This window comes from Odocoileus virginianus, chromosome 11 (genome assembly GCF_023699985.2).
Source record: "Odocoileus virginianus isolate 20LAN1187 ecotype Illinois chromosome 11, Ovbor_1.2, whole genome shotgun sequence".
NCBI classification, from domain to species: domain Eukaryota; kingdom Metazoa; phylum Chordata; class Mammalia; order Artiodactyla; family Cervidae; genus Odocoileus; species Odocoileus virginianus.
Genome location: NC_069684.1, coordinates 18,849,183 through 18,861,197, shown reverse-complemented (window position 1 = coordinate 18,861,197; position 12,015 = coordinate 18,849,183). Strand labels below are relative to the sequence as shown.

At 36.4% G+C, this 12,015-nt stretch overlaps 1 protein-coding gene across 7 annotated transcripts in view; it reads left to right on the top strand.

Moving 5' to 3' along the window:
* Window positions 1-12,015, top strand: part of TOR1AIP1 (torsin 1A interacting protein 1) — a 42,647-nt gene that overhangs the window by 5,795 nt on the left and 24,837 nt on the right. For 3 of the 7 annotated variants that reach the window (XM_070473994.1, XM_070473992.1, XM_070473990.1), the window contains 2 exons: window positions 3,733-3,792; window positions 4,860-4,904. The exons of 1 other annotated variant lie outside the window; for it this stretch is intronic. In XM_070473994.1, coding sequence (XP_070330095.1) covers window positions 3,733-3,792; window positions 4,860-4,904 — 105 coding nt within the window. The remainder of the gene's footprint in view (window positions 1-3,732; window positions 3,793-4,859; window positions 4,905-12,015) is intronic. 3 more of the 7 variants (XM_070473996.1, XM_020868833.2, XM_070473991.1) reach the window with 1 other exon arrangement.

Here is a 12,015-nt window from a genome sequence, read left to right as displayed (position 1 = left end):
GAAGAACTGACTCATTGGAAAAGACCTTGATGCTAGGAAAGATTGAAGGCAGGAGGAGAATGGGATGACAGAGGATGAGATGGTTGGATGGCATCACCGACTCCATGGGCATGAGTTTGACCAAGCTCCGGGAGTTAGTGATGAATAGGGAAGCCTGGCATGCTGCAGTCCACAGGGTCATAAAGAGTCTGACACAACTGAGTGACTGAACTGAACTGAAAGTCTGTCTAGCAGAGGAATTACTTAAACAGGAGTCAGTTTGATGGAAAACTACTTTAAGTGCAAGTTTAAGATAGGCCCTTCCTTGTTTGAGGGAATGTTAATTGGTACAACCACTATGGAAAACACTAGGAGGTTCCTTAAAACTAAAAATAGAGTTGCCATATAATCCTTCAATCCCACTCCTGGGCATATATCAGGAGAAAACTCTTAATTCAGAAATATACATGCACCCACAGGTTCTTAGCAGCACTATTTACAATAGCTAAGACATGGAAGCCACCTAAATGTCCATCAACAGATGACTGGAATAAAGAAGTAGAAGTGGTATGTGTGTGTGTATGTACATATATATAAATGTATGTGTATATATATGTATACACACGTGCAAAATGGAACAATACTCAGTCATAAAAATGAATGAAATACTGCCATTTGCAGCAACATAGAAGGACCTAGAGGCTATCATATTAAAGTGAAGTAAGTCAGAAAGAGAAAGACAGATGTATGTAGAATCTAAAATATGATACAAACAAACTTATTTACAAAATGGAAACAGATTCACAGATTTATAGTTACTACAGGGGCAAGAGGGTAGAGGAGGAATAAGTTAGGAGTTTGGAATTAGCAGATATAAACTACTATATATAAAATAGATAAACAACAAAATCCTACAGTATAACGCAGGAAACTATATTCAGTATCCTATAATAAACCATTATGAAAAAGAATATATATATGTATATGTGTGTGTGTATATAGATATATAGAACTGAACCACTTTGCTATACACCAGAAACTATTAATAATACAACATTGTAAATCAGCTGTACTTGAATTAAAACAAATATATAGGCTCTTCCTCCTTCTTGTAGAATCACAGACTTTCAATTCAACTTTGGTGTTCAAAATTGTGCTATAATTGTATATAGGACCACTAGTGTGGTCTGACAAAACTTTATCCAAAAATGTCCTTGAAAGTGATGACCTATACCAAGGGACTTCCCTGGTGGCTCAGCTGGTTAAGAATCCACCTGTACTGTGGAGACCTGGGTTTGATCCCTGGGTTGGGAAGAACCCCTGGAGAAGGGAACAGCTACCCACTCCAGTATTCTGGCCTGGAGAATTCCATAGACTACAGTCCATGGGGTAACAAAGACACAACTGATCGACTTTCAATCACACACACACACACACCCACCCACCCACACACCGAGGGACCACTTTCTAAAACATCCTAGTAAAGACAACCACATCATGGACTACAGTCCATGGGGTAACAAAGACACAACTGATTGACTTTCACACACACACACACACACACACACACCCCGAGGGACCACTTTCTAAAACATCCTAGTAAAGACAACCACATCATTTGTCATCCTGTTTTGGAAGCCATGAAAATGTTGATTGTATTAGTCTAGAGTAGCTTATTGTTTGAAGTTTCAGAATTGCATTATTTTCAAAGTAAAATAGCAATTAGGTTGTTCGGTCAATTCCGTTCATATATACCTATGTAACTTCTTCTATGGCCAGATTCCTTCCATTCATGAAACTAATTTCATAACCTAAAAATATAGTAGGAAAATTTTAGTAACTTTTCCTAACATTAAATATTTTTAGTAGTTATGGTTTCTAGTTAAATAATTATTGTTAAATATTTTTAATGCCTTCTGTTTTAACATGAGGGCTTCCCTGGTGGCTCAGGAGTTAAGAATCTGCCTGCCAATGCAGGAGACACAGGTTCGATCCCTGGATCAGGAATATCCCTTGGAGAAGGAAATGGCTACCCACTCCAGTATTCCTGCCTGGGAAATCCCATGAACACAGGAGCCTGGTGCGCTCCAGTCCCGGGGTTGCAGAAGAGTCAGACATGGCCGAGTGACTAAACAACATTTTGTCATGAACATTTGATTCTCTGACTGCTGTAGTGACAGCATTCATTCATTCTCCAGAGGTTTATTGAGCACCTACTTTATATTAGTGCCGTTGCTAGATGCTGGGGGTGCAGTGGTGAGGCAGGAGCAGCAAACAAGGGAAGGAGATTGCTACTAAAGAAGAATCCTTGTTATTTTATTCCCTAATACCCCTCTCTGCTACTCTCTCTCCTTCAACCCCTCTTACATAGGGTTATGTATTTGGTAGAGCATACAAGAAAAGCTTAAATGAAAAGATGGGGTCTAAAATAGTAACTGATATCTATAAAGTTGAGTTTTAGGTTTTAACTAAACCTGCAAAGGATGGGAATATAGAGGAAAAAAAGAGGAAAGTCATTGTAATAATAAGAGTAATGGACATATGTGAGATTTCTTTTTAAAGCTATTTATGTAAGTTCTAAATTTGTGTTATGTAGAATGCTAACAACTGATACATTGCATAGATCTTAGAGCTGGAAGATTTATGAGAGTCATGTACTCAAGAGTTTCTATCAGTGTAGGTGTCCCTCTGTTAACATCCATCCATGCACTGTTGATCACCTGCAGTGATGTGGAAATCACTCCCTCACCATCAGTTCTGTTTTGGAGACAACACTAATTGGTTGCTTTTGTTTTTACCATTGAACTAAAAGCTACTTTGCTGTAAATTTCCCTTGATCTTGATTCTGCCTTTCGAGCTACATGAAATCAATTATTTCTTTATCTTTTAAGGTGTACAAAAACATGCTTGATAAGTATTTTTAGAACAAATAAATGGATATCCCTTCAGGATTTCTCTTCTTGATACCGTGAAGAGGAAATGGGGTTAAGTCAGTTTTGTGAGAACAAACATAGGCAGCCAGTATAATGAAGAAGGGGTCAGTGATAGCTGGTTCAGAGTATGGTTTTTTCAGTTCTCACGAAGAGCCAAACATGCTGCCTTTTTTATAGATACAAATGAAGCTAAGTGTAATATAATCCAAATTTAAATATAGATTGGGTTTTATATTATGTTGTGCAAGGCTTTTTGAGGACATACACTTGGATTTCTAGGCTAACATTAACTTATTATTTAATGGTATTGGCTTCCTCATTAGCTCTGTGTTATTGAACTATAGACAGTCTGAAACAAATTATGGCTAACATTAACATCTTTTTTTAAATCAGGGTTTGTATTTGCTGAAACACACAAGGTTAAATAATTGGAGGGAGTGTATTAACTCTTAGGAAGTTAACCCTCAAATCAAAGTTTGACATAAATAATCCACAGTGAGGGTATGCCACAATGGAATAGATAAGTGAGTTGGTGCTACGGTACAGATTTTGGTTCTTAATTGAGAAATTCAGAAGTTTTATTTGATACTCCTTTCTTTTTATACAAATATGGTCTGGTGAGAAAAACTGCCAAATTTTACATCAAGCCCATATATTTTTTATGGCGGCAAACCTTTCTCTAGTTCACTCTTGTATTCCCAGACTCAGCATGATGGAGAGCTCAGAAAAAACTCTGCTGACTAAATAGGTGATTGTGTAATAAATCTAATATGTTAGACACTTGATATATGTATTTTATTGTTTTGTCTTCCCATATTAGTGATGAGTGAAGATCCTGTAATGAGTCTGTGTAGACCCCCTATAAGAAGCTCAAGATCTGGTAAGAGGTTGTTTTGTCTGTTGGTTCAGCTTGCTCGTATTTTTAAATGGAGTACTTACATGTATTTATATGGTTTGAAATTCAAAATTTCTATAAATATATGATGGAAAGTCTCCCAGCTCCCTTCGTTTGTTTGTCCACCCAGCTCCCTTAAGCAACCAGTGTTGTCAGTATCTTAGATAGTCTTCCAGAGATATTTTATGGAGATATAAGGGAATTCATGTATAAGTCATCATTTCCTCTCTTTTTTAACCCACATTTTAGCCCAATAATTAATCTTTTCTGTACCTTGTTACTCTTTATTTTTACTTAAAATAGATTGAGGCATCCTTCCATATAAGTGTATAAAATAATTTCTTCATTCTTTTTTAGAGGCTATGTCCTTGTATGTTGCTATGATTCTTTTTGTTAGCAAAATGGTTTTAAATTAATGTTAGGGACTTTTTATTCTTCCCAGTATAATGCTAATAAAAAACTGAAGACTGAGGCTTTGTGGCTCAGGGCTATAAATTTTTCCTGCCTTAACTGCGTTTCTTCCCTTGTGGCTCAGCTGGTAAAGAATTCGCCTTCTATGCAGGAGACCTGGGTTTGATCCCTGGGATGTAAAGATCCCCTGGAGAAGGGAAAGGCTACCCACTCCAGTATCTTGCCAGGAGAATTCCATGGACTGTATAGTCGTGGGGTCACAAAGAGTCAGAAATGACTAAACAGCTTTCACTTTAAGACCTTAGAAGAGTATTGCCCTTAAATTGATTTCATGACTATGAAAGAAAACTAGAAATGTCATTCCAAGAGATCTACTTCATTTTTAGAGTTTCTCAGCCTTTAAGGGTGCTTTATTGTGGGAACTAAAAAGGAAACATTTACCTTCACAGGAGGTTTCTACTTCCCAGTTATTCTCTTTTAAAATAGTTAGGTTGAATTTTTTTTGTTTTTTTGTCTTGATAGATGACTGTCCTTTTAGGTGATAAAAATCTGTTAAGGTTTTAATGATGAACCTGTGGTAAAGAACCATATGATGCATTTCCTTTTAAGCACTAATCATTTTATTGCTATCTCTCTTTCAGATTCGGCACACAAAACAAATGGAAATACTAAAATGAGTGAATTAGGTTTGTTTATCTCTAATTCTTATAGGTTCTCTTTGAGGCTTCTAATTATCAGTAGAATACAGGAGTACTTTCATTTGGTCACTGGCTTGAAAATATTACTTTGTTCATTATTTCAGCTTGAGGGACAGTGTCTTTATGACCAATAGCCTTGGTTTTTATTCTCTGAAATTATGTCCTTTGTTATATTATTGTTTAAGTTCACATAAGAAAATGTCATAACCTATATTTTAGTTTTTATTAGCAGTTGTTAAGTTCACACTATCCCGGGAAAAGAGATAGCAACTTACCTATTAAGTTTTTTCTTGATTTAGAAAGTGAATTGGAAATTTTTCTGTAGTAAGTTGTGTCCTTTGCCATGTTTGTTGAAGTGGTTTATATTCTTTTCAGGATTTGCCTTGATATAGGACTTGAGCTACCAAGATCTGTGGCTTTAAGTGAACTTACATTGATTGTGGTTGGACTTAGTCTTAAGTTACAAATTTTCTAAATTTGGAGATGAGTCAAAGGAGAGAAGCTTCGTTTTTCTTTATAAATAGTTGCAGCTTGGTTTAAATTTGTCTTCCACTTAAGCTCAATTTTTTTTAGAGACTTCAGAATTTATAGTGTCTGGGTACTGAAAATGATCCTTGTAGTATGCATCTTATCATGTGTACTTGTACCTACCAGTTTCTCAAATGCTCTATGTAAAAACTTAAAAAAGAATTTTTTTAAAGTCATAGAGTCTTAAGAGTCATAGAGTCATAAAGTCATAGAAGCAAACTTGGAGCTGAAATAATCTAGCACTTTTATGTTCTTTCTATGCTAGATTTAGAAATTATTTCTGTAAGTACTTTATAATAAAAACTAACTTTAAAAAAAGTACTTTGCAGCTTAAAGGAAATTTCTGTGAGATCAATAAAGAATGACACCCCCTTTTTTTCCCCAATGTAATTTACTAGTAATTACTAGTAATGCTAGTAAATCTTGAAATGTATAAAATGGCTCTTCATGGAGCTTGAACGTTTGTGATATTTCCAGACTATTCTTTATTCTCTTCTTCTTGCTGCCTCACTCTCTTGCTCTCCAAAGCATGATTGGCATTGAATAGTCTTAAAATGTACCTTTCTTAAAGGTATCTATAGTGGGGATCCCCAGAGTACAGCCTCTGAGTAAAATCTGACCTGTGGTCTTGTTTTTATACAGCCTGTAAGCTAACAAAAATTTTTACATTTTGTGGAATAAATATATATATGTATATAAATAAATATAAATATGCATATGACAGAGACCTTAGGTGGCTAGAGAAGCCTAAAATATTTACTATTTGGCTCTTGACGGAGAAAGTTTACCCATCTCTAATTACATTAATGGTAGACCTAAAGACAGCAAATCACCTAAATTATCCGTTGTTCTAAGAATAAATTAAGAGAGTTAAATAACTGCCTGGACATAGATTTATGTCCACACACAGATTGAACATTCCACACTAGGTTTTACTGACAGCACAAAAAGGAGATACGGTGACTCCTATCTTCTCTTTGAAAAAGCATGATCGTCTCACCTTTGAATCTTCATGCCTTTGTCCCCAGACACAACACAATTACGAAGTTTGTATTTCCTTGAATACCCTTCACGCCTCACACCAGCACATTCCATAAATCTCTTGGAATAAGAAAGGGTATAGTAGAAATATACTGGGACTTTTTTTTTTTTTTTTTATACTGGGACTTTTTATTTTGTGAAAATAAATAAAATAAAATAAACTGTGACCAGACAAAAGAAAGTGAACCAAAAGTGATACAGATAATGGATGATGTCCACCAGAGGAGGTGGTTTTAAGTGATCTGTTTTTTATAACAAACAGAAAGACCTTAGACTTCTGAAAGTACCTTTTCCTAATTGGTTGAAATTGTTAGAAAAGTGACACCTCCTTAATAGCACACTTAATTATTGCCATTTGTCTAAAAGCCACAGCCTTTGTAATTTTTTTAAAATAACCTTTTTTTGGTTAGGGTATTATTGCTCCAAATAGAATTTTAATGTCTTGAAAGTTTTCACATGTGTGTAGGAAAGAGTGATACTTTAAAAAAAAAAAAATTTTTTTTAATGCTTTAACTTCCCCTATGTAGCAGCCAAGAAGTTTAGAATAAAGGAAGCTAAATGACAAAAGAGGGAAATGAAATTAAAAGCTATATAGTCATAGATCCTGCTGATTCATCATCAGATTGTATTTGGATATTTATCTATACATTCTTTGCAGCTTGGGTAAAAAAATTGTTGTAAGTATTAAAATAGTGCTATATATATATGGTAGAGAAGAGCCCTACTCTGTGGAAGAGGTCAGGAAGGTTTAATGGCGATGGCGTTAGAATTTTGAAGGATGCAGAACAGGCAAAATGAGGAGAGTTATAAATACTACAGTTTGTCTTGTAATAAAATGTCACTCTTTTACATTTAGAATTCAGGCAATATGAGAAACTCCTTTACATTAGAAACAACACTCATATTAACTGTGGCTCCTTGAACTATCTTATGGTAAATGATTTTCAGAATGACATTTTCAGTTGGTTTCTAGAGTGAGAACTATGTTAAAATGTGTATACAACCAGGACAAAAGCCTATTACAGTGAAGAGTACTTGTCAACTATATAAAATGTATTATTATATAAGGTGTCTTAATTCATAAAATACTGCTGGGTTATAAGGCACAAAATAATACTGTTTTTTGTTCTTAGTGATGTTACTATGATAGCCTTGCTTGACAAATTATTATTTATGTTTTATATAGTGCTGATAAATATTTACTGTTAGGAACATGGAATTCTAAAGAAAGGATTTTTAGACCCTATATTAAAAGTCTTAAAAGTGTTCAAAAATAGATTAAATCCATGATTTATTTAATACTTCATATTAAAAGTGCGGAACTCCCTTATAGAAGCTGATTTAAAAATACTTCTAAATCCTCCCTCTTGCTAATTAAAACTAATTGACATAACTAACATAAACAGAAAAAAGGGAGATTGAATTGTAGGCAACCTGGTATAGGAAGGATTGATTATTAGGTAATTTGCTCTAGACAGTTGACATAGATTTGCAAAAGTATTGTGCAAATACATTATATCAGGATGAAAAAAGAGGGATTACTGTACTATTTGTTTTTTCTGATAGTTTGGTGAATGAATGTAAATTTTCAACCTACTTTTCCTTCCATAAATACAGATTCAAAAATCAGTTCAGCCTTAAATTTTGCTACAACAAATAATTTCTGAACTATATAAAACATAATGCCCTAATATAAATGTGATTTTAGCAAAGCTACTGTGTTACATTTAGGTATTGTTGGAACCTCTCATTTTAGAAAGAATTCACTTTTCAGCTTTCCCCCCATTCATTCATTTATTCAAAAAATTATTGAGGGAGACTTTTTAAAAAGGTTCCACGTGTAAGGAACTTGGAAGTCACCACTTTAGCCTAATGACAAGTCAAAAACTGACAACTGAAAAATCAGCAACTCTTTTTAGATCCATAAGAGAGGAAATGACACAGGTCAAATCACTGTCCCCAGAGTTGGAGAAATGGGCAAATATAGGAAGTCATAGCTTGCTGGAGCCAAGACTCACAAGTAGAAGCCTCTGTGGGAGGTAGTGCTGGATAGGAATACCTGAACTGCAGTTAGTGAATTGTTGGATGTTCTGTGTGGACAAGTCTGAAGAGTTTAAAAATTTCAAGAGGACCCAATCTAAGGCGGGCCCCTACTGTGTTGTAATATTTACCTCCAGAGGCTCAGCCAGGCTCACATTAAAAAAAAAAAAAAAAAATCCCTTCATACCTCTGCAAGGTAGATGGAGAAAGGCAGCATTTTGAAACGTGCCAGGGTATTCTGTTCTTCTTAACAAGACAAGCCCTCAAGGAAATAGTTAACTGGAGCCTATCCATCTAGTCAAGGCTATGATGTTTCCAGTGGTCATGTATGGATGCTGAGAGTTGAACTCTGAAGAAAGCTGAACACCGAAGAATTGATGCTTTTGAACTGTGGTGTTGGAGAAGACTTGAGAATCTCTTGAACTGCAAGGAGATCCACCCAGTCCATCCTAAAGGAGATCAGTCCTGGGTGTTCATTGGAAGGACTGATGTTGAAGCTGAAACTCCAATACTTTGGCCACCTGATGTGAAGAGCTGACTCATTGTCAAAGACCCTGATGCTGGGAAAGATTGAGGGCAGGCGGAGAAGGGGACGACAGAGGATGAGATGGTTGGATGGCATCACCGACTCAATAGACATGGGTTTGGGTGAACTCCGGGAGTTGGTGATGGACAGAGAGGCCTGGTGTGCTGCGGTTCATGGGGTGGCAGAGAGTTGGATGCGACTGAGCGACTGAACTGAACTGAACCTATTGTATCAAAGTCCAGCTGACTTGAGAGATGGGAAATACCCAATTCCAGACCATTTTGAGCGTTCTATTCCACATAAACAGGAAGGGGGAAAATTTCGAACTGTTGTGAAGTTCATGGTCTTGAGGCATAAGCTTACTAAAAAATGGACACCTAGAGCTGTAAGACACTTCAGTTCTCCCAGGATACTGCCCCTCCCCCAACACCTTACCACCACTTTACTAAAGACCTATTTACAGCAGTATTCTTTTTAGCCAGTACATCAAGAAAACAATTATAAAACATGACAAAGTGCAAAAAAGCAGTTTGAAAAGATAGAGCAATATCAACCAGATATGGCATGGATGTTAGAATTGTCAGATCAGGAATTTAAAACAACTATGATTTAATTTATGATTTGACTTAAACTATGATTTGATTTTAAATCAAATGATTTTAAATCAAATTTTAAATTATTTAAAATCAACTATGATTTGATTTAAAACAAATATGCTACAGACTCTAATGGATAAAGTAGACTGCATGCAAGAACAGATGAACAATGTCAGCAAAGAAGTAGAAATCCTAAGAAAGAATCAAAAAGAAGTGCTGCAGATAAAAAAACATTGTAACAGAAATGAAGAATTTTGATGGGGTTGTTGGACTGGATATGTTTTAGACTCTCTAGCAATAAAGTATCAATAGAATTCTCAAAGAAATAATATGTGACATGATTTATTAGCTAGTGCTATGATGATAATCATACAGGAATATGTAAATGTATCAAATCAACACACTATATACCTTACACACAGCACAATGTTAAATATCAGTTATATCTCAATTTAAAAAACAGAATTCTTGAAAACCAAAAAGCAAAGAGAACAATGACTAAATAATACAGAATATCCTAGACTGCAACAGCTACAAAAGATATAATGTATGTATACTGTGAATAATGGAAAGAGAAGAAAGGAACACAGGAAATGTTTGAAATATAAATGGCTGTGTGCATGTGTGCTCAGTTGCATCTGACTCTTTGCTACCCCATGAACTATAGCCTGCCAGGCTTCTCTGTCCTTGAGATTTCGGCAAGAATACTCCAGTGGGTTGCCATTTCTTCCTCCAGGGTATCTTCCTGATCCATGGGATTGAGCCTGCATCTCCTGCATTGGCAGGTGGATTCTTTACCACTTGAGCCACCTGGGAAGACCAGTAATGACTAAGAATTTCCCAAATAAATGTCAAACACTAAACTCAGATCCAGTAATGTCACAAACACCAAGAAAGATAAATGCCCCAAAATAAAAATACACTTAGATATATCTTTGTTAAGCCACAAAAAGTCAAAAAAAAAAAAAAAAAAACTAAACAAAGCCTGAGGAAGACAACACATGACCTGTAAAGGAATAAAGGTCAGAATTGCATCTCACATCTCAGAAAGCATGCAAGCAAGAAGAGATTGGAGTAATTAAAGTGTTCAAAGAAAAAAACCCACCAACCAGGAATATTGTACCATGCAAACCCAGCCTTCAAAGGTGAAGCCTCTGCCCAAGTTAACTAAGAAAAAAAGAAAAGGAAAGAAGGAAAAAAAATGGAGGGGGATAAAAGGTAGGATGCAAGTTACTAATGTCAAGAATTAAAGAGGGGACACTGTATATCCTATGGAAATTAAAAGGATAACCTGGGAATATTATGAACAACTTTATGCCCACCAATTTGATAACCTAGATGAGATGTAACTGATTCCTTGAAAGATATAATCTGCCAAAACTCACTCAAAATGAAATAGGTGATCCGAATAGCTCTATATCTCTTAAATAAATTGAATCAACAATTAATAACCTTCCAAAATGCATGAGGCCCGAGTGAGTTTCTTAGTGAATTCTTTCAAACATTTAGGGAAGAAATTATGCCAATTCTTTACAATTTCTTGGAGGATGGGAGCAGAGGAAATACTTTCTAATTCATTCTTTGAGGCCAACATTATGCTGATACCAAAACCAGACAAAAACATTAGAAAAAACTATAGGCCACCAGTGTCAGAAACATAGCAGTGTGAAACATCTACCTTTGTCTCTCCCCTTCACTGTATAACCGGTGAAAAAAATCACAGCTTAACAAAGATGTCTCTGCTCACAGCAACAGGATGCTAAAGAATTCCACACATCTGTGCATCTGCTGGTGGGTGAATTGTAACACTTAATGGAAGAGGAACTGTGGTAATAGTGGAAACGGGGCTGCAGTTGGGGTCCTTTGATGGGAACAGCAGAGCCCAGAGACAAAGAACCCAGAAACAGCAAGAAAGGCTATACACATGATTTGAACGAACTGACCAGATCGACACCCAAGGCCACAAGTAACTGGTTGATGGCAGCAGTGGGGCCTGGGACCGCAGATCAACAGCCACTGAGGTGCCCGCATCCACATCACCCCCCATTCACATTGGCAGAGCCTGCAAACCTTATAACAGACAAGGTAGAGTTGCCTGTGTGACTGCAGTCCCTCTGCCCCCTCCATCGTCTTCCCCCATGGTGGAGCTTATGTCTCAGGGGATCCCAGATGGAAGGAAAGGAAAGAGCCCACCATCCTGGTGATGACAAAGGCTGTAGCGCAAGCAAGAAGCTGTGACCCTGGTGGCACCAAAAACTAGAGCAAAGGCACAGTCACACCTCCTACAGAGAAGGTAGAGGCTGTGAAATGCCATTCAGACAGATGTAACCAGTGGCAGCTTAGGTAAGAAAAACAAAACTCGTGTGAT